We start from the raw sequence: 19,953 nt of genomic DNA, 5'->3' as shown, positions 1-19,953 counted from the left end.
TCTTCACAGTCCAACTCTCACATCCATACATGACCACTGGAAAGACCATAGCCTTGACTAGACGAACCTTTGTTGGCAAAGTAATGGCTCTGCTTTTCAATACCCTATCTAGGTTGGTCATAACTTTGCTTCCAAGGAGTAAGCGTCTTTTAATTTCATGGTTGCAATAACCATCTGCAGTGATTTTGGAGCCCCCAAAAATAGAGTCTGACACAGTTTCCACTGTTTCCCCATCTATTTCCCATGAAGTGATGGGACCAGATGCCATGATCTTAGTTTTCTGAATGTTGAGCTTTAAGCCAACTTTTTCACTCTCCTCTTTCACTTTCATCAAGAGGCTTTTTAGTTCAGCCCCCCAAAAAATACTACTGGTGAAAATATTCAGTTGACATAATAGCTTAAAAAAAAGTGTTTACATGTTTTAACAACACTGTAATATTAAGCTATATAAAAACAAACTATATTATTAAAATGTGTTTGAATGTTTCTAAACTTAGTATTAAATGAGTGTACCTTTTCAATACTATAACTTTCCATTTTTTAAGGTAATCTTACCTGAAGATTTGTGATTGTTTTTGTTTAATTTTTAACTCATGTTGCAACTGACTCAATTCTTTCTGTACCCTCTGAAATTCATCTTGGTAACTTTTTAACTTCATGCTTGCATCTTGAATCCTAAAAATATAAATAAATAACAACTATTATAAATCTAAATATGTCCTCATCAGTACTTTATAAAACTTTAGAACCTTTTTTTTCATTGCAGCACTACTTAAAATAGCCAGGACATGGAATATTACTCAGTCATAAAAAAGAACAAAATAATGCCATTTGCATCAACATGGATGGACCTAGAAATTTCCATACTGAGTGAAGTCAGACACAGAAAGACAAATATCATATGATATCACTTATATGTGGAATGTAAAAAAAGGGTATAAATGAACTTAGTTACAGAACAGAAGCAGAGTCATAGATATAGAAGATAAACAGTTACCAGGGAATGAGGAGGGGGAGAAATAAATTGGGAGATTGGGATTGACATATACACAGTACTATATAAAGAATATTGGGTTGGCCAAAACATTCATTTAGGTTTTTCCGTATCATCTTAAGGAAAAACCTGAATGAACTTTTTGGCCATCTCAGTAAATAACTAATAAGAACCTAATAAGAATCTGTGTATAGCACAGGGACTTCTACTCAATACTCTTAATGTTTATACTGGAAAATAATATTTAAAAATGAGTTCAGTTCAGTTTAGTTGCGCAGTCGTGTCCAACTCTTTGCGACCCCATGAATCACAGCACACCAGGCCTCCCTGTCCATCACCAACTCCAGGAGTTCACTCAAACTCATGTCCATCGAGTCGGTGATGCCATCCAGCCATCTCACCCTCTGTTGTCCCCTTCTCCTCCTGCCCCCAATCCCTCCCAGCATCAGGGTCTTTTCCAATGAGTCCACTCTTCACATGAGGTGGCCAAAGTACTAGAGTTTCAGCTTTAGCATCATTCCTTCCAAAGAAATCCCAGGGCTGATCTCCTTCAGAATGGACTGGTTGGATCTCCCTGCAGTCCAAGGGACTCTCAAGAGTCTTCTCCAACACCACATTTCAAAAGCATCAATTCTTCGGTGCTCAGCTTTCTTCACAGTCCAACTCTCAAATCCATACATGACCACTGGAAAAACCACAGCCTTGACCAGATGGACCTTTGTGGATTTATGTATATGTACAACTGATTCATTTTGCTGTACACATGAAACTAACACAAGATCATAAATCAACTATACTCCAATAAAAATTTTTAAAAATTAAATCCACTTTTAATAAAAATAAAAGGAGAAAACTATGCCTCTTTTATAGGCAAAGTGAATATATAGATAAAGTATACAGAGAAACATGCTGCTGCTGCTGCTGCTAAGTTGCTTCAGTCGTGTCTGACTCTGTGCGACCCCAGAGACAGCAGCCCACCACGCTCTGCCATCCCTGGGATTCTCCAGGCAAGAACACTGGAGCGGGTTGCCATTTCCTTCTTCAATGCATGAAAGTGAAAAGTGAAAGTGAAGTCGCTCAGTCGTGTCCAACTCTTCGCAACCCCATGGATTTCACCCTCCCAGGCTCCTCTGTCCATGGGATTTTCCAGGCAAGCGTACTGGAGTGGGTTGCCATTGCTTTCTCCAGAGATACATGCCAAATAGCCATTATCCCTGGGGACAGAGTAGAACTGACAGGCAGGAGAAATGCAACAAATATTGAAGGGAAGCATAACTTGTACTCTTTATCTTTTGTATTGTTTGAATTTTTGCAATGAAGATGTATTTTTACTTGAAATACTAATTAAAATGTACCTAAACAGTTTAACTTTTATCAAAGTAATATATGTTAAATGTCAAATATTACTGAGTTAGAAAAAATATTAATCATTTGCTTTTACCCCAATTTTTACTGCCAAAAATAATTACTTTCAACTTTTTTCTTCTTGTATTTACCTCTACATTATTAAATAACATACTTACACTGTTATTTCTTAAATTTCATTTTAGATATTACCTAGTGAATTACAAATCAGTTAAGCTCTGGTTCTGCTACTTAACTGAGACCTGAATATGATGACTTAAATATACAGAAGTATATTATCTTACATAAGATGAACGTATTGGTAGCCAGTCCAATGCTGATATATGATAGCTTGAATGTATCATCACAGCCCCAGGATCCTTTCAACTCTCTTGTCTACTATGATTGGTGTGTGTTCATTATTCTCATAGTCTATGATAATGGCAAAAACACTGACCATTACTTTCCTATTCCAGACCACCAAGCAGCAGAAGGCTCCTCAGTCCCTTTCAAGGAGATTTCCTGGAAGTACCTCTGTATACCTCTCCTGAACCTAAATATCTGACTGTACCTAGCTGAAAGTGAATCTGAAAAATGTAATGTTTTAACTGGAAAGATTAACCATCAGATATATCCATAATTCTATTACAAAGGAAGGAAGGAGAATGTATGTTGGGATGGGTAGCTTGCAGTCTCTAACACAATCCTAAAAAGAATTAACTCTCCTGTACATACCTACACGCCTACAGAGATATATACATATGCACACACACCACACGCACACACATACACCACATGCACACAGACAGAGCCTTCTTCCCCTCATCCTCCCAATACAGTTAAAATAATCTTTCTATCTAGTGTTGATGTTATTCTTCACTAGTGCGTTACATGTTATGCCATGATCACATTTTTTTCTTTACCATATGTTTATTTTTATATAATCCAGTATTTTTTAACTTTTTTTAAATTATGAAAGTATGACAACATATTTACAGGAGACTTGGAAAATACAGGACAAGGTTATATATAACCAATGTCCCTTACATCTCCTGCATTGGCAGGGGTGGAGCAGGAAAAATTTAAGATGAGTCTAGTACATTTTATGATGCCTGAAAGTAAGGAAGAGTTCAAGGGAAGACAGAGGCATTTTGAAAGGGCACAGGTGCCATGTGAAAGAGCTCCTAATGGCTGAACTGGAACGACTGAGCAACAAAATATATAACTGTAATGTTGCATTATAACCCACAAAATAAAAGTAAATGAATCCATATTGACATTTTTTTTTTAGGTTGTGATTTTATTTTATTTTTAAACTTTACATAATTGTATTAGTTTTGCCAAATATCAGAATGAATCCACCACAGGTATACATGTGTTCCCCATCCTGAACCCTCCTCCCTCCTCCCTCCCCATACCGTCCCTCTGGGTCGTCCCAGTGCACTAGCCCCAAGCATCCAGTATCGTGCATCGAACCTGGACTGGCATCTCGTTTCATACATGATATTTTACATGTTTCAATGCCATTCTCCCAAATCTTCCCACCCTCTCCCTCTCCCATATGGAATTTAGAAAGATGGTAACATATTGACATTAACAAATAACTTAATAGTTAAATAGGAGAGAAGAAACAGTTGTTCCTTACAGAAAAACTCCAATTAAAAAATATAGAAGGAATGAGAAAAAGAAAAAGCATTAGACAAGAACAATAATAACTGCTGTAAGCAAAATCTATGGTAAAAAGTAGGTGAAAGTTTAAGGAGAAATAGAACATTTGAATATTCTCAAAAATAACTTTGAGAATATTATTAATTATAATTAACTAACATTTATTAATTATAAAGGGAAAAATGAAAATTTTTCAATGGAGGAAGCTGGAAACACCACCTCAGCCAAGTGATCAAGGTTTAACAACATCTGCAAAAAAACATATTGAGGTTATTACACTTTGACTTGATACACTGGAAAGGGCACATCATTTCTGTAGTATTCTTGCTAAAAAATTAATACTGTCTATAAAACTATGGGTAAACATCAGACAAACCCAAATTGAGGGGATTCTACAAAACAGTTGACCAGTTCTCTTCAAAAACCTCCAGTCACAAAAGACAAAGAAAGACTGAGGAACTGTCACAGATCAAAGAAGATTAAAAGATACGAGGTCTAAATGCAATCAGTCTAAATTCAATTTGACCCCAAATTGAATTGTGACTGGAAAAAAGATGTCAGTGGAAAAATTGATAAAATCAAATAAAATCTGTAGGTTAGTTAATAGTATTATACCAACGCTAATTTCTTAATTTTTATAATTGTACCACATTGACGGAACATGTTAACATTGGAGGGGCTTGGTATAGTGCTGTACTATTTTTGCAACTTTCTACAAGTCTAAAATTATTTCAAAATAAAAAGTTATAAAATCACTTGTATATATGTAATGAATAATTTGTACATGTGAATGTATCTGTGTTACAAACTATGTTGTAAAAAGGTATAACAAAAATGAAACACCTTCATGGTCAATATTAGAGAAACATTAAGTAACCTATGTTCCTATGGAATACTATATTTTAAAAAAAGAATGAAGTAGATCTTTATGTCCTGACATGGAAAGAATGCCAAGACTTAACAAGAAAAAAAACAAAAAGCAAGTTGTAATTTACAGGTCAACAAGAGTTTCCAAACACTCCTTGTGTGAATGTAAATTGCACAACTACTTTGACTAAATAGTAGGACCTATAAAACCTGGCCATATGCATAATGCCATGACCCAGAATTTCCACACCTGGTACATATCCAATAGAAAAATGTGCTTAAATGTTTACCAAAGACATGCATACAAATGTTCATGGCAGCACTGATTTTAACAGCCCCAAAGTGTGAACAGCCAAATGCTTATTCATAGCAGAATAGATAAATCCATCATGGTATATTCATACCATGGAAAACTGAATAGCAATAAGAATGAACGAACAGCAGTTACCCATAACAAGATGGGATGCATCTCGCAAACATAATGCTAAGTAAAGAAAATTGGGCAAAAGAATACACACCCTATTATTCCATTTACATAAAGTTCAAAAATAGGCAAAATTAATCCGTGGTGTTATAAGTCAAGGCTAGTTTCCTTTAAGTAGATGACTGAGATAAGTACAAGAGGGCTTCTAGGGGGATGTCAATGTTCAGTTTCATGATCTGGGTGCTGATTACATGAGAAATTCACTTTGTGAAATTTAGTTTTAGCTGTACATGTATTATTTGTGCATTTTTCTCTTATATATGTTATACTTCCATAAATTTTTATAAAAATAAAATAGAATTAAAAAAGCACCTAATCTCATTATATGTGTTTATCTAAGGTTGATAATAGGTTAAAAAGTCCAGAAATATTTGAAGAAAATTTAATCTCATTAGTATATTTTGGGGTTAAATGAAATTTGTATAAACATTCCTTAATAAAACATGTGGAATATAGCCAATATTTTATAATAACTGTAAATGGAGTATAACCTTTAAAATTATATAAAAATTTAAATTCTTTTAAGAAGCCCATTGCAGCTATTAAGATTTACCCAGAAAATAATTCTAGGACTTCCCTGGTGGTTCAGTGGATGGGAGTCCACCTGCCAATGCAGGAGACACAGGTTGGATCACTGGTCCAGGAAGATTCCACATGCCACAGAGCAACTCAGCCTGTGAACCACAACTACTGAGCCTGAGGTGTAGAGCCCACGAGCCACAACTACTGAGCCTGTGTCCTGCAACTACCGAAGACTGTGTGCCTAGAGACTGTACTCCACAACAAGAGAAGCCACCATAACGAGAAGCACGCACACCACAGTGAAGAGTAGCCCCCACCCCACTCACCGCAACTAGAGAAAGCCGACACACACAAAAAGGACAGCAACAAACACCCAGCACAGCCAAAAACAATACATATTTTTTTAAAGAACTTGAAGATTTTACAAACATTTTCCTATTTGTAATTAGGAAAAAAAATACACATTAAAACTTTATAACATCATATTCCCCAAATGAATATTACTTGTAAATCACATCTCAAGCCCTCTGACAACACTCCCTGATAAGTTAGGTCACATTAGTTCACTCTGTTTTGTCTTTGCTAACGCTACTTTACTTCTTTCAATCAAACTGATGTGGCTAAAAATGACATTCATGAAAGGTATTAATGTTCACTTTTATTGTATATATTGTTTATGAAATAAATAATTCATAAAATATTGTAATCCAATATGTACTATGCAAGCACATGGTTTTCTCTAAGAGTCATAATGCTGCATGGAATTTGAACACTATGTTGACTGATGTGAGGACATGCTTTGTCTAGTCAGAGGGTGTTCCTGAAAACAGTTAAGACCAACAGCATGTTGTAGTGGACAGAGTCCTGTACTGGGAGTTAAATGACTTGTATTATAACCCTCTTGCCAACGCAACCATGAGAACAACACAGTCATTACCCTTATCTATTTTCCAGTTTTTCCCTTAGCCAACTTGATTAAAATGGATTGTGGTAAGAATCCCAGAGTTCTAAAACAAATTTGGGAAAGGTATTATTGTCTCTTCTTACATACTTTCATTTGGATCATTATCGGCATTATTCATAATGAGAATATTCTAAAGGAAAATACTTTTAAATGTCCTTTTAACTTCCCTCCATTCTGTAGTCAAATGCTTTAGAAAAGACAACAAGAAAGCCAATCACATCATCAGGTATTTTACCACTTGAAGCCTAAATTTCTTTTTGTCAAGCTCTTGGCTTGAAGAATTCACTTATTTTTAGTCTTTCCATCAAACTGGTTTTGCAGCAATTTGAGATGACAGATGGAAGTTCAAGGTATGAAAAAATTAGAGTGGAGGATTTTCAGGATTGTGTCCTACCAAGACCTGACAGGCAAAGGCATCTAACTATCAAGGGGAAAATTAGAATTGCAACAGAGAAATCAATCAAAACAAGATAGTACTTCAAGAGTTCTTGGGAAATGGATTTTAGACATTGACATATGACTACCAGAAGTGGCTGCTGTAACCACTCTATTGGAATCAATCACTATCTAAATGCATCCAGAAAATTACATTACCTTTCCAGAAAACAGACAATGAGAGTGGGAAGCCCACGTATGTAGGTAGGTAAATCACGTAGGATTCAATTAAACTAGAAAGAATTCTTATTTTGCAGAGAAAAGTCATAAGCACTCTGTAAAACCCCAGAGGCAGAACCCAAGCTCCTTTACCTATTATTAGGACCTTTGGCAACTTTAACAATGTCAACAAGAGATTACACAGGATTGGAAATGTCACTAACATATAAGTTCTACTGTATAGAAGAGTAGCAATATTTAAGACAAAATTATTTGTGAACACAATTTCCTCTTGCGTGGCATTCTATTCCTTTTATTTTAAAAAATTAGTGTGATATTTATATCTTACTGCTAAAGTTCTAACTTGGTTATCAAAATATATTCTTCTGCCAAAGCAGTTTTACTTTTATCCTGAAGAATCATTACCCTGGTTCAATTCAGTCACTCAGTCGTGTCCGACTCTTTGCAAGCCCATGGACTGCAGCACAGCAGGCTTCCTTGTCCATCACCAACTCCTGGAGCCTACTCAAACTCATGTCCATCAGCTGGTGATGCCATCCAACCATCTCAAGCTCTGTCGTCCCCTTCTCCTCCTGCCTTCGATCTTTCCCAGCATCAAGGAGTTTTCCAATGAGTCAGTTCTTCTAATCAGGTGGCCAAAGTATTGGAGTTGCAGCTTCAGCATCAGTCCTTCCAATGAATATTCAGGACTGATTTCCTTTAGGACAGACTGGTTAGATCTCCTTGCTGTCCAAGGGATTCTCAAGAGTCTTCTCTGACATCACATTTCAAAGCAAAAATTCTTCGGCACTCAGCTTTCTTTATAGTCCAAGTCTCACATCCATACATGACTGCTGGAAAAACCAGAGCTTTGACTACATGGACCTTTGTTGGCAAAGTAACGTCTCTGCTTTTTAATATGCTGTCTAGGTTGGTCACAGCTTTTCTTCCAAGGAGCAAGTGTCTTTTAATTACACAGCTGGAGTCACCATCTGCAGTGATTTTGTAGCCCAAGAAAATGAATTCTGTCACTGTTTCCCCATCTATTTGTCATGAAGTGATGGGACCAGATGCCATGATCTTAGTTTTTTGAACACTGAGTTTTAAGCCAGTTTTTTTCACTCTCCTCTTTCACTTTCATTAAGAGGCTCTGTAGTTCTTCTTCGCTTTCTGCCATAAGGGTGGTGTCATCTGCATATCTGAGATTATTGATATTTCTCCCAGCAATCTTGATTCCAGCTTGTGCTTTATCCAGCCCAGCATTTTGCATGATGTAGTCTGCATATAAGTTAAATAAGCAAGGTGACAATATACAGCCTTGACATACTCCTTTCCTAATGTGGAACCAGTCTATTGTTCCATGCCCAGTCCTAACGATTGCTTCTTGACCTGCATACAGATTTCTCAGGAGGCAGGTCAGGTGGTATGGCACTCTCATTTCTTTAAGAACTGTCCACAGTTTGTTGTGATCCACACAGTCAAAGGCTTTGGCATAGTCAATAAAGCAAAAGTAGATGTTTTTTTGGAACTCTCTTGCTTTTTCGATGATCTAGCAAATGTTGGCAATTTGATCTCTGGTTCCTCTGCCTTTTCTAAACCCATCTTGAACATCTGGAGGTTCTCAGTTCACGTACTGTTGAAGCCTAGCTTGGAGAATTTTGAGCATTACTTTGCTAGCATGTGAGATGAGTGCAATTATGTAGTAGTTTGAATATTCTTTGGCATTGCCTTTGTTTGGGATTGAATGAAAACTGACCTTTTCCAGGCCTGTGGCCACTGCTGAGTTTTCCACATTTGCTGGCATATTGAATGCAGGACTTTTACAGCATCATCTTTAGGATTTTTAACAGCTCAACTGGAATTCCATTCCTCCACTAGCTTTGTTTGCAGTGATGCTTTCTAAAGCCCACTTGACTTCGCATTCCAGGATGTCTGGCTCTAGGTGAGTGATGACACCATCGTGGTTATCTGGGTCAAGAAGATCTTTTTTGTATAGTTCTTCAGTGTATTCTTGCCACCTCTTCTTAATATCGTCTGCTTCTGTTAGGTCCATACCATTTCTGTCCTTTACCGTGCTCATCTTTGCATGAAATGTTCCCTTGATATCTCTAATTTTCTTGAAGAGATCTCTAGTTTTTCCCTTTCTATTGTTTTCCTCTATTTCTTTGCATTGATGGCTGAGGAAGGCTTTCTTATCTTTCCTTGCTATTCTTTGGAACTCTGCGTTCAGGTGGATATATCTTTCCTTTTCTCCTTTGCCTTTAGCTTCTCTCTTCTTTCTCAGCTATTTGTAATGTCTTGTCAGACAACCATTTTGCCTTTTTGCGTTTGTTTTTCTTGGGGATGGTCTTGATCACTGCGTCCTGTACGTCACGAACCTCTGTCCATAGTCTTCAGGCACTCTGTCTTTCAGCTCTAATCCCTTGAATCTATTTGTCACTTCTACTGTATAATCATAAGGAATTTGATTTAGGTAACACTTGAAAGGTCTAGTGGTTTTCCCTACTTTCTTCAATTTAAGTCTAAATTTGGCAATAAGGAGTTCATGATCTGAGCCATAGTCAGCTTCCGGTGTTGTTTTTGCTGACTGTATAGTACTTCTCCATCTTTGATTGCAAATAATATAATCAATGTGATTTAGGTATTGACCATCTGGTGATGTCCATGTGTAGAGTCTTCTCTTGTGTTGTTGGAAGAGGGTGTTTGCTATGACCAGTGCATTCTCTTGGCAAAACTGTTAGCCTTTGGCCTGCTTCATTATGAACAATCTTATGTTTGCCTAATTTAGAAGCTGCAAATCAGTTCCTGAATATGTTTTATTTGACTTGCAGAGTATTTGTTTTTTTTAATGAGAACTACTTTAAAATTTGAGGGATTTTACATAAAGATGCATATTCTCTGCTTTTCTGTAAAAATCAAGCAATTCAGAAACAACAGCCCACAATTCTGTCTCCTGGAGCAGCTGCCTCATGCAATGAACATGTGCTTTTCTGAGCACTGTAGTTCCCACCCAGCCTGTTTAATTCACTTATTCTGGATACCTGTTTTACTCCACAGGAATTTGATTTGCCTTTCTGCCTACTTCTAAAATGAGGCCAGCTGAATGAGCCTTTGGCTACTTCAAATATTTTCTTCTTTCAAAATTACAAAAGATGGTTGTCTGTCACTCACTTGAGGAATCCTGTAGAATAAATTAATTCTATTTTTACTTTGAAAAATAAAAATGTATATACCTATCTCTATCTATATATCTATCTATCTGTCTATCTAACTAGAAAGAACATTAACAACCATAGAGGAAAAACCTAAATTTATACTGACAGTTACCAAGATATTAAAACTTGAAGGCAAGGAGAAACCATGACTGCTTCAAAATTGCAGTGGTTCCTTAATTGAAAGATTAGTTGATATCTACCCTGCTGACAGCAATTTGGCTGTCATATAGCTGGCAAGAATAGGCATTTTCATCTCCTTTCCCATGAAACAACAAACACAGTAAAACTGCAGAAAGAAATGACCAAGCACCAACTATGCAAATGGCCCAATGCAACATGCTTTACAGATGTTCTAATTTAAGCTTTTACGGTTTAGCTCCAGCTTCTCAATCTCCTTTTAGTACCAATCAAGGGATTTTTGCCTGATATTTAGCAGTTTCCTCACCATACCAAATGTTTCATTAACCCTTATTTTAGTGTTATCAAGGTGTGTTCTACAGTACGCCTCCACCACAATTAATGGTTTCATAGGAAACTATGATTGCAAAAAACAGATTTCTTTATCATAAGACTTCTCACAGCTTTTAGTATGCTAATATGTAAAAAAAAATCACCAAAAGAAGACAGATGTAGAGTATGTTTCAAACTTAAAATCTGACCACAGAATACTTCTTTAGTAATATTTCTCAGGAATCCCTTTGAACATACTTTGAGGGTGTTCTATTTTCAGTATTAATAACCATTCTATGTGATAACTTTTTATTTAAAGTAATGTTCATTTCAATAGAGTGTCAGAACATATCCACGAAAGGCAGAAAGTCGACCAGATCAGCGGGTACTCCCAACAAGAACAGAGATTCTTCTTTCCTTACTGAGCCCTGAAAAGGACTCACATCTGGCCACATAAGCTGTCCCCTTCAGAGGGACTCCTGCCCAGGAGGTATTCTGCTCCATTAAAGACTTGCTTCTCCTACACAATATTTCAGGGATTGTCTCAGGCTCGGCTCTACAAGCTTTCTTGATAACAAAGTGGTTTCCAACTCCAGACCCTTTTTTTCATCTCTAAGTTCACCCTTGATCCACTGCTTTCAACTTAGACTCCTTGGGCAGGCCAATGAGCCCAATCCTGTTCCTAACCTGCAGGACACAACTGGGGCACATTCACTACCCCAAAACCAATTTTCTACCCCAAACCTAGACAATTTATTTGATTTTGAAAGAAGAGTGATAGTACTGCACTTAAGGATGCTGTTCCTATAATCTTGGTGAAGTTGAATGTTAATATTTTGATTATTAATGATCAGTAAGGCCAATCCACTGTTTACCCATCTATTTCCCATGAAGTGATGGGACCGGATGCCATGATCTTTGTTTTCTGAATGTTGAGCTTTAAGCCAACTTTTTCACTCTCCACTTTCACCTTCATCAAGAGGCTTTTGAGTTCCTCTTCACTTTCTGCCATAAGGGTGGTGTCATCTGCATATCTGAGGTTATTGATATTTCTCCCAGCAATCTTGATTCCAGCTTGTGCTTCTTCCAGTCCAGCGTTTCTCATGATGTACTCTGCATATAAGTTAAATAAGCAGGGTGATAATATACAGCCTTGACGTGCTGCGATTCATGGGGTCGCGAAGAGTTGGACACGACTGAGCAACTGAACTGAACTGAAGGCCAATCCAAAAGACACGTGAAGGGACCTAGTGAACAGTATATTCTGATACCCACAAGTTATCCCATAGTTAAATTCACAAAGTCTGATCTATCTGATTTTCAGATTATTTCCCAAGAGGCCCATGCCATGAACTTCAAGATTTATGAATAAAAATTAAGAGCCAAAGAAGGTTTGTCCAATGCTAGTTCTTCACCATGATCTTGAAGACAAAACTACAAAACTACATTATTTTAGACTTCTCTACTCTCCAAAATTTAGAACCTGAAACCTCCCCTGACAGCAAAGGCATAGTTAGAATTCCAGAGCCCCTCAGTAACGGAGATTCTCCTATATATCTTGACCTTACAAGGCTCCAGTATCCCACAAAGGCTCTACTGAAAAACAGAAGCCGACTAAGGAAGACCTCTTGAAAGTTTGTGAATAGCTACTTTACTGCAAACAGGAAGCTATCATTAGCGGACCTGAGGCACTTCAAACAACCTGACCATCAAACCAGGCTAAATATTAGCAATAATTCTCTCCACTCAGTCTCATCTATTCATTTATTCATTTCTCAAAAAACTTCAGTTAATTCAGAAGACTTGCTGGTTGGTTAACTGGCACTAAAGGTTAAGTACTATAACAGCAGGCATGCATAGAATTTTATGTAAGCACAGAGAAGAATTCAGTCAAGGAAGTTATATTGGTAAAAGATGAATTAGGGTTAGTGTAGGGCAGAGGAGGGCCTAACAAGCGAGGAATTGCAGAAGGGTATTAGCCAAACCAGAGAAGCTTGAGAGAAGAGCATATTCTGGTTAATTCTTGGTGGTTCCTGTGGAGTGAAAACAATTAAGAGCAAACTGAAGATCATGTGAGCCATGTTATGGAATGTACACTTTTCCCTCAGTGCTAGAGGGCACTGGAGGATTTGAGGCAGGAATCAGATTTGCCTTTTAGAAAGACTGCTCTGTCAGAAGTCACTAAGAAACTTGCACAGAGACTGAAATTCAGGAACATGTGAGGAGAACCCTCTCCTCCTATCAGTCCTCTCCTTTAGAATCTTGTTTCGCCTATACAGTTCAACTTATAGATGTTTTCACTGATTGAGAGCATCAGTCAGTGCTTACTCTACTTCACAACTATTGCCATGTGATTCCCCCACTTAGAGACTCGACTCCTGCCCTCAAGCCTTTCTCCTGCCTCCTCTCTCTCCTGCTTGTTTCCTAACACCGATTCTGACTCCAGGCCTGAGTTCAATAGAATTAAAGATTTGAATGTAAAATGTGAAAACATAAAACTCCTAGAAGAAAACATAGTGGTAACCTCATTGCTTTAGTCTTAGCCATGTTTTTGTGCACCTGTCTCCAAAAGCAAGGGAAACAAAAACAAACATAAACCAATGGGGACTATGTTAAACTAAAAAGCTTCTGCACAGTGAAGGAAACTATCATCAAATTGAAAAAAAAAAAAAAACAAACCTATGGATGAAGAGAAAAATACTTGCACATCATATATCCAATAAGGGGTTAATTTCCAAACTATATAAGAAATCCATACAACTCAATCTCAAAAAACAAATAACCTGATTTATAAATGGACAAGAGACTTGAACAGACACTTTTCCAAAGAAGACATACAAATAAGTCAATAGGTATATGAAAAGGTGCTCAGTATCACTAATCATCGGGGAAATGCAAATCAAAACTACAATAAGATATCACCTCTGTTGACTGAAAAAAAATGCACAACATGAGAGTTGTGAGTTAAGTTTTATTTGAGGACTATAGCCCAGGAGACAGCATTTCAGCTTTGAGAAACGGCTCCAAAGAGGTAGCGGGGAAGGGTCAGTATATACGTGATTTTGGTACATGCAATCATCCTCATATTATTTTGCAGAAGATTTCTGCTAGTCTTGTGAATATTACGAGGAGCAGATGTCACCATGAAGGATTTGACTGCTTTTCTAGATATTTGGAGATGCAAGAATTGGGTTCATAAAATTGTCTCCTGAAAGTATCTATCTCCTGTTTCACCAGTTTTTCTCAGAGCACAGAGTGCGTCATTCCTGATCTCCATACTGAACTCCTTTCGGGGGTATTGAAGGTCAACAGCTGCAGTGGCTCATAATTTGATTCTTGTTGAGGTAGATGGCAAGCACCAATTTGTAGGTGACTCTTTATACCTGTTAGAATGGCTATTATCAAAAAGACAAGGAATAACAAATATTGGAGAGGATGTGGAGAAAGGGGAACTTTCATATTCTTTTGGTGGGACTATAAGCTGGTGCAGCCACTATGGAAAACAGAAAGGAGATTCCTCAAAAAATTAAGAATACAACTACCACATGACCCAGCTATTCCACTTCTGGGTATTTATCCAAAGAACACAAAAACACTAATTCAAAAAGATAAATGCAGCCCTGTGTTTACTACAGTATTATTTACAATAACCAAGATACAGAAACCACCTAAGTGTCCACTGAAGGATAAACAGATAAAGAAGCTGTGGTATGTACACTAAATGGACTACTACTCAACAACTAAAAGGATGAAATCCTACCATTTTGTGACAACATGGATGGACCTTGAGGGCATTATGCCAAGTGAAATAAAAGTGGAAGTAGGTCAGTCGTGTCCGACTCTTCGCGACCCCATTGACTATACAGTCCATGGAACTTTCCAGGCCAGAATACTGAAGTGGGTAGCCTTTCCCTTCTCCAGGGGATCTTTCCAACCCAGGGATCGAACTCAGGTCTCCCATATTGCAAGCAGATTCTTTACCAGCTGAGCCACAAGGGAAGCCCTAAGTGAAATGCTTATGATTATGATTTCACTCATATGTGGAATATAAAACAAACAAACAAAACAAAAACTCATAGATACAGTGAACAGATTAGTGGTTATCAGAGGGGAAAGATGTTGAGGGGTGAGCAAAACAAGTAAAGGGGGTCAACTGTATGGTGATGGATGGTTACTAGATTTGTAGTGATGATCACTTTGTAGTGTATAGACATGTCAAATCATAATTCTGTTTACCTGAAACTTATATAACTTAAAAAAGGTTCTTCTGGAGTGTCACAGTATAAACAAATATAAAGATGCCTATCTAGTTTCCCATAAATACTTCACTGTGCTTTGGTAAAATAGAAACATGCTTTTAGAAAATAAATGCCCATATTCAAGGTTGCTGCCTTTTTTCTTACATACCTTCTGTCAAAGAAATGCTCTTTGATATCAGGGGTGAACTGATAATGCTGATCTCAATTAACAGCATAGAGACACCTCAGAGTTGCCTGATAAATATAATGTAATATTACAACTTAACTGACTCCAAATATACTAACGAGGAATTTCTGACAGTTGGAACAAAAGAATGCACTTTAGTTTATCTGCATTATTTATGATGGAAATATTAATAATGACTTACAACTTCAGAATAAGTACGAACTATTTACATTTAGAAATAAGTAAAAAGTATAACATTAGGTTTGTGCTGTGTGTGTGTGCTCAGTCATGTCTGACTCTTTGTGACCCCATGGACTTCTCTGTACATGGAATTTTCCAGGCAAGAATACTAGAGTGGGTTTCCATTTCCTATTCCAGGGGATCTTCCTGACCCAGGGATAGAACCCACGTCTCTTGTGTCTCCTGAACTAGCAGGTTGATTCTTTACCACTGCTCTACCTAGAAAACCCAACATTAGGTTGCTGCTGCTGCTGCTCCTGCTAAGTTGCTTCAGTCGTGTCCGACTCTGTGCAACCCCATAGATGGCAGTCCACCAGGCTCCCCCTTAACATTAGGTTAAGGGTTAACCTAATAACCCTTAAGGGTTAATTAAATAACCCTTAACATTAGGTTAAGGGTTATTAAATCGAAGTGGTGAAGTATTAAAGCACATAATGCTTTGTCATCCTGGTTTATTATTTATATATGCTCAATGAATTAAAACTGAATATGTATTAAAATTAGATTGCTTTTGGCAAATAATGCTGAATTTTGAGGTCAATTACAAATGGTGAGATTTCACTTCTCTTAATTTTGGCATTTAAATAAATGAGTTAGTTCAGTATGCTACTTTATATTGCTTTATATACAATATACAATTTATACACTATATATACAACTTATATACAATACAGTTGCCCTTGTATTGATATTAAAATGTTTATTTTTCAAAATCATCTTTTCCTACAGTTCAGAAAACTTTTATAACAATGACAACGATAACAACAAAAGTAATAAGGAACTCCACTGAGCATTTACCAAGTGCCAGACACTGTGCTTAAATATTTACATGAAACATCACAATACTCCTATGAGGTTAATTCATTACCAGCCCCATTTGACAGATAAGGGAATGAAGAGGCAGAGAGGTAAGCAAGCTGAATTAGGCCATACAACCAGCAAAGATCAAGCCAGGATTTGAACCTATCCTGCTACTGACATGGAGTTGACCATACTTTACTCTGATTTTGTGCGTGTGATTATTTATTTGCATATCACTTTGGAAGATGGATTTTTATTTGCATATTGTACTTTGACTTCTGTCTTGATTAAATTGATACTTACTGGAGATTGACAGGAATTGAGGAGTGGGAAATGGCCTTATCAAGAAAGGGAAGTGAGCTGCAGCTAAAAATGTTATGCACATGAAGGAAAGTTAAGCAGAAGATTAACTTTACACATATTCCCAAACATACTTTTTTTTTTTTTTAATCCCCTCACAAAACCCAGGACTTCACAGAGGGAAAGAGTTCAGTGGTAATTCTCAAGAAACTTTATTTTCATGGGCATAAAATGTTTGCACAATCAACCCCAGTTAGTCTCTGTCTTTCAGCACCGTAAGAATTTGGCATACTGCTCCGCTCCTTTCCTCCTGAGAGAAAATACAAATGCTTGCCAAAGCACTTAATATTCTAGCTTCCACAGCAAATCTCTTTCATCTCCTTCTAACTCCTTCCAAACTGGCTTCAGATTTGGGCAAAAGAAAGGTACTGGAGGAAAGAAGCACAGGGGGTTATTGGTGTTTCTCTCTTTTTCTACTGTGACAAACAAAACATGCTCATAATTATATGAAACATATTTTTCTTTAGTATAATTCTTGCTATCAACGCTAGAAAGCTCTCGAGCTGAGCTATGACTTCCCTCTCACAACACTGTAAAACCGTAGGCTAATATTATAGTATAAATGAGGTACTAAATGGTTGGCTTCTAACTTGTTGACAATTTTAAGTTTTACTTCCATAGCTAACTTTTTTCCTCTAAAAGTGATAGGAAACAGAGAAAATTATAACCTATTTGTCTAGATGTAAACATATGAGTGAATAAAATATCTAGCCAAAGAAAACAATATTAATAAAGAAATCTAGGATTTAACATTTACAAGAAAATAAACTTTCTATTTCAGAAAATAAGAGTTCTAAAACAGGTTACAATAATGTTTCTTTTTACAGAGGCATGAACATAATATGTTTTTCAGCTCATATTCTAGTTTTTCATGAAGTTAAAAAAAGAAAAAGAGACAGGCTTGTGTTTGGAATATGACACTGGTAAGAAAGACCTGAAAACACTGGATAAAGTCTGACACAGAAGAACAATAATGATAAATATTCCAAGAAAAGTCTGCCTTTAACAGACACAGCTTAAGAGAAAAAAATGACAGGTTAAAAGCAAAAGATTAGAGAAAGAGAGAAAACAAATAAATCTAAGCAAAAGGAAAGGAGCAAAGAACACAGCACGTTGAGCTAGTTATCTTTCCTCAGATTAGCAGCCCCCAAGATGGCTGGATATTCTATCAATAAATAGGTATTTTTAATCATTTTATTTTTGCTACTCTCTCTGTGCCTCTCCAAAATCTTTGACTTACTATCAAAAGAAAGCCATTAATTTCATTTCACAAATTTACTTATTTTACAAAACCAAGGTTATTAACAAAAGGATAAACAAAACATAAATCACAGATCTATACATGGCTTAGTGAAAGTGTTGTGAATTTGGCACTAGTTTTCCTGAGCCATGTTGTATTTTCAGTCTCAGCCTAAGTCTGGGATATATTCTGCTGTTAAGATTGGTCTTGCCTCCTAATGGTACACTTGCTTTTTAACTAAGTGTTGACCAACTCTTTTGTCCCTTCTCTCCTACTCCAAACTCTCCTACCTCCTTTGACCATCTCTAAATCAATAGGATTCAGTTGGATAGTTGCATTAGATGGAGAGAAAAGCTACATAAATTTAGATCGCATATTAGACAGAATCAGTTCAGTTCAGTTCAGTTCAGTTACTTGGTCGTGTCTGACTCTTTGCAACCCCATGGACAGCAGCACACCAGGCTTCCCTGTCCATCACCAACTCCGGAGCTTATTCAAACTCATGTCCATTGAGTTGGTGATGCCATCCAACCATCTCATTCTCATCATCCAGAATGTTACTAGATATAATAACATACTGAAAATGAAGACATTCTTTCCATTCCCTCCTTGTATCATTATGTTCACTGTTATCACAACTCTTATTTGCCTGTTAATGACAGAACATGGACTGAACAACTCTTAAGTTTGTCAAAATAATTACAGAATGATACAAAATAAATACAAATGAATATTCAAATACTTTTCTTAAGATATACCACTAGGAAAAAATTAGAAAGTGATGAGTCATTCATGAATAAATGAGTGAATGAGTTAACCTAAATCTTTATCTATAGATTTTTATTCAAATGGCAGGGGGAGAGGCAGAAGGATTACCCTGATCCCAGCACCTTACCACAATAATTATATTCCATTTAAACTTTTTTAAAATTTTCTAGTAGAGAAAAATGATTCCAAATTAGACCAACATTAGGATTAAAGTACATATAATTATATGAGTTGTTATTTGAGTAATCTCCCCTGAGTAATAACCAGGGTATTTCTGTTAATATACCAATAAAGCAGAATATATAATCATTCAGGTTTCTCCTTTTTTTCAAGTAGTTTTCAATAGAGAATTCAGAATTCATAGGTACGATTCTGATGACCACACAAAACATCTAAAAAATAATGTATAATATTTATGAATACTGATTTTAAATATGAAGTCTTGCTCCCTGAAAAGAAAACCAATCTACTATTTTACTAATAGATAATTTGAAAAAGAATGTTTTCCATGAAAATAAATGTGATTTTCTTTTACCTTTATCTCACATACAATATGAGTCTAAACACAAAGGATCCTGAAGAAAAAAAAAAGCTTTAAAAAGATGTATGTTAAGTTCTTCTGCATAACTGATACATTAAAAATGTATAATTACAAAGTAAAATTTCTTCTTGTTCTCTTTAGCTTTAATAAATTAAAAGCTAATACCACATTTAAATATGCATTTTCCTTCTTCCCAGGCTCCTTGCCATACTCCATCTGGAATTTGGGCAAGGAAAATATCATAAATCATTTTCCATTTTTCCTCTCTCTGTTTCTCTGCTCCCTACTCTGAACTCAAGCACAGGTATTCCACAAGGCGCCAGCTGGCAGAAGGTAAAATACATTTCTCCCTTCTGAGAGCAGAGAATGATAAAACCCAGGAGTAATCATATACAGGTGACAAAACTCAATATAAAAACTCATGTCCATTAACAGAAAAATGGAATATAAATTCTAGGAAATTGTTATGATTCAAT

At 36.5% G+C, this 19,953-nt stretch overlaps 1 protein-coding gene across 1 annotated transcript in view; it reads right to left on the bottom strand.

The window, feature by feature from the left end:
• LEKR1 (leucine, glutamate and lysine rich 1) overlaps positions 1–19,953 on the bottom strand; it is a 204,996-nt gene that overhangs the window by 143,830 nt on the left and 41,213 nt on the right. Inside the window, exon 3 of the mRNA XM_086391695.1 lies at positions 556–675. Coding sequence (XP_086247821.1) covers positions 556–675 — 120 coding nt within the window. The remainder of the gene's footprint in view (positions 1–555; positions 676–19,953) is intronic.

Source organism: Bos grunniens, chromosome 1, assembly GCF_055505025.1.
Source record: "Bos grunniens cultivar Pamir isolate PY7600 chromosome 1, Bosgru_T2T1.0, whole genome shotgun sequence".
Taxonomy (NCBI): Eukaryota; Metazoa; Chordata; class Mammalia; order Artiodactyla; family Bovidae; genus Bos; species Bos grunniens.
This window is presented reverse-complemented; position numbering and strand designations above follow the sequence as displayed.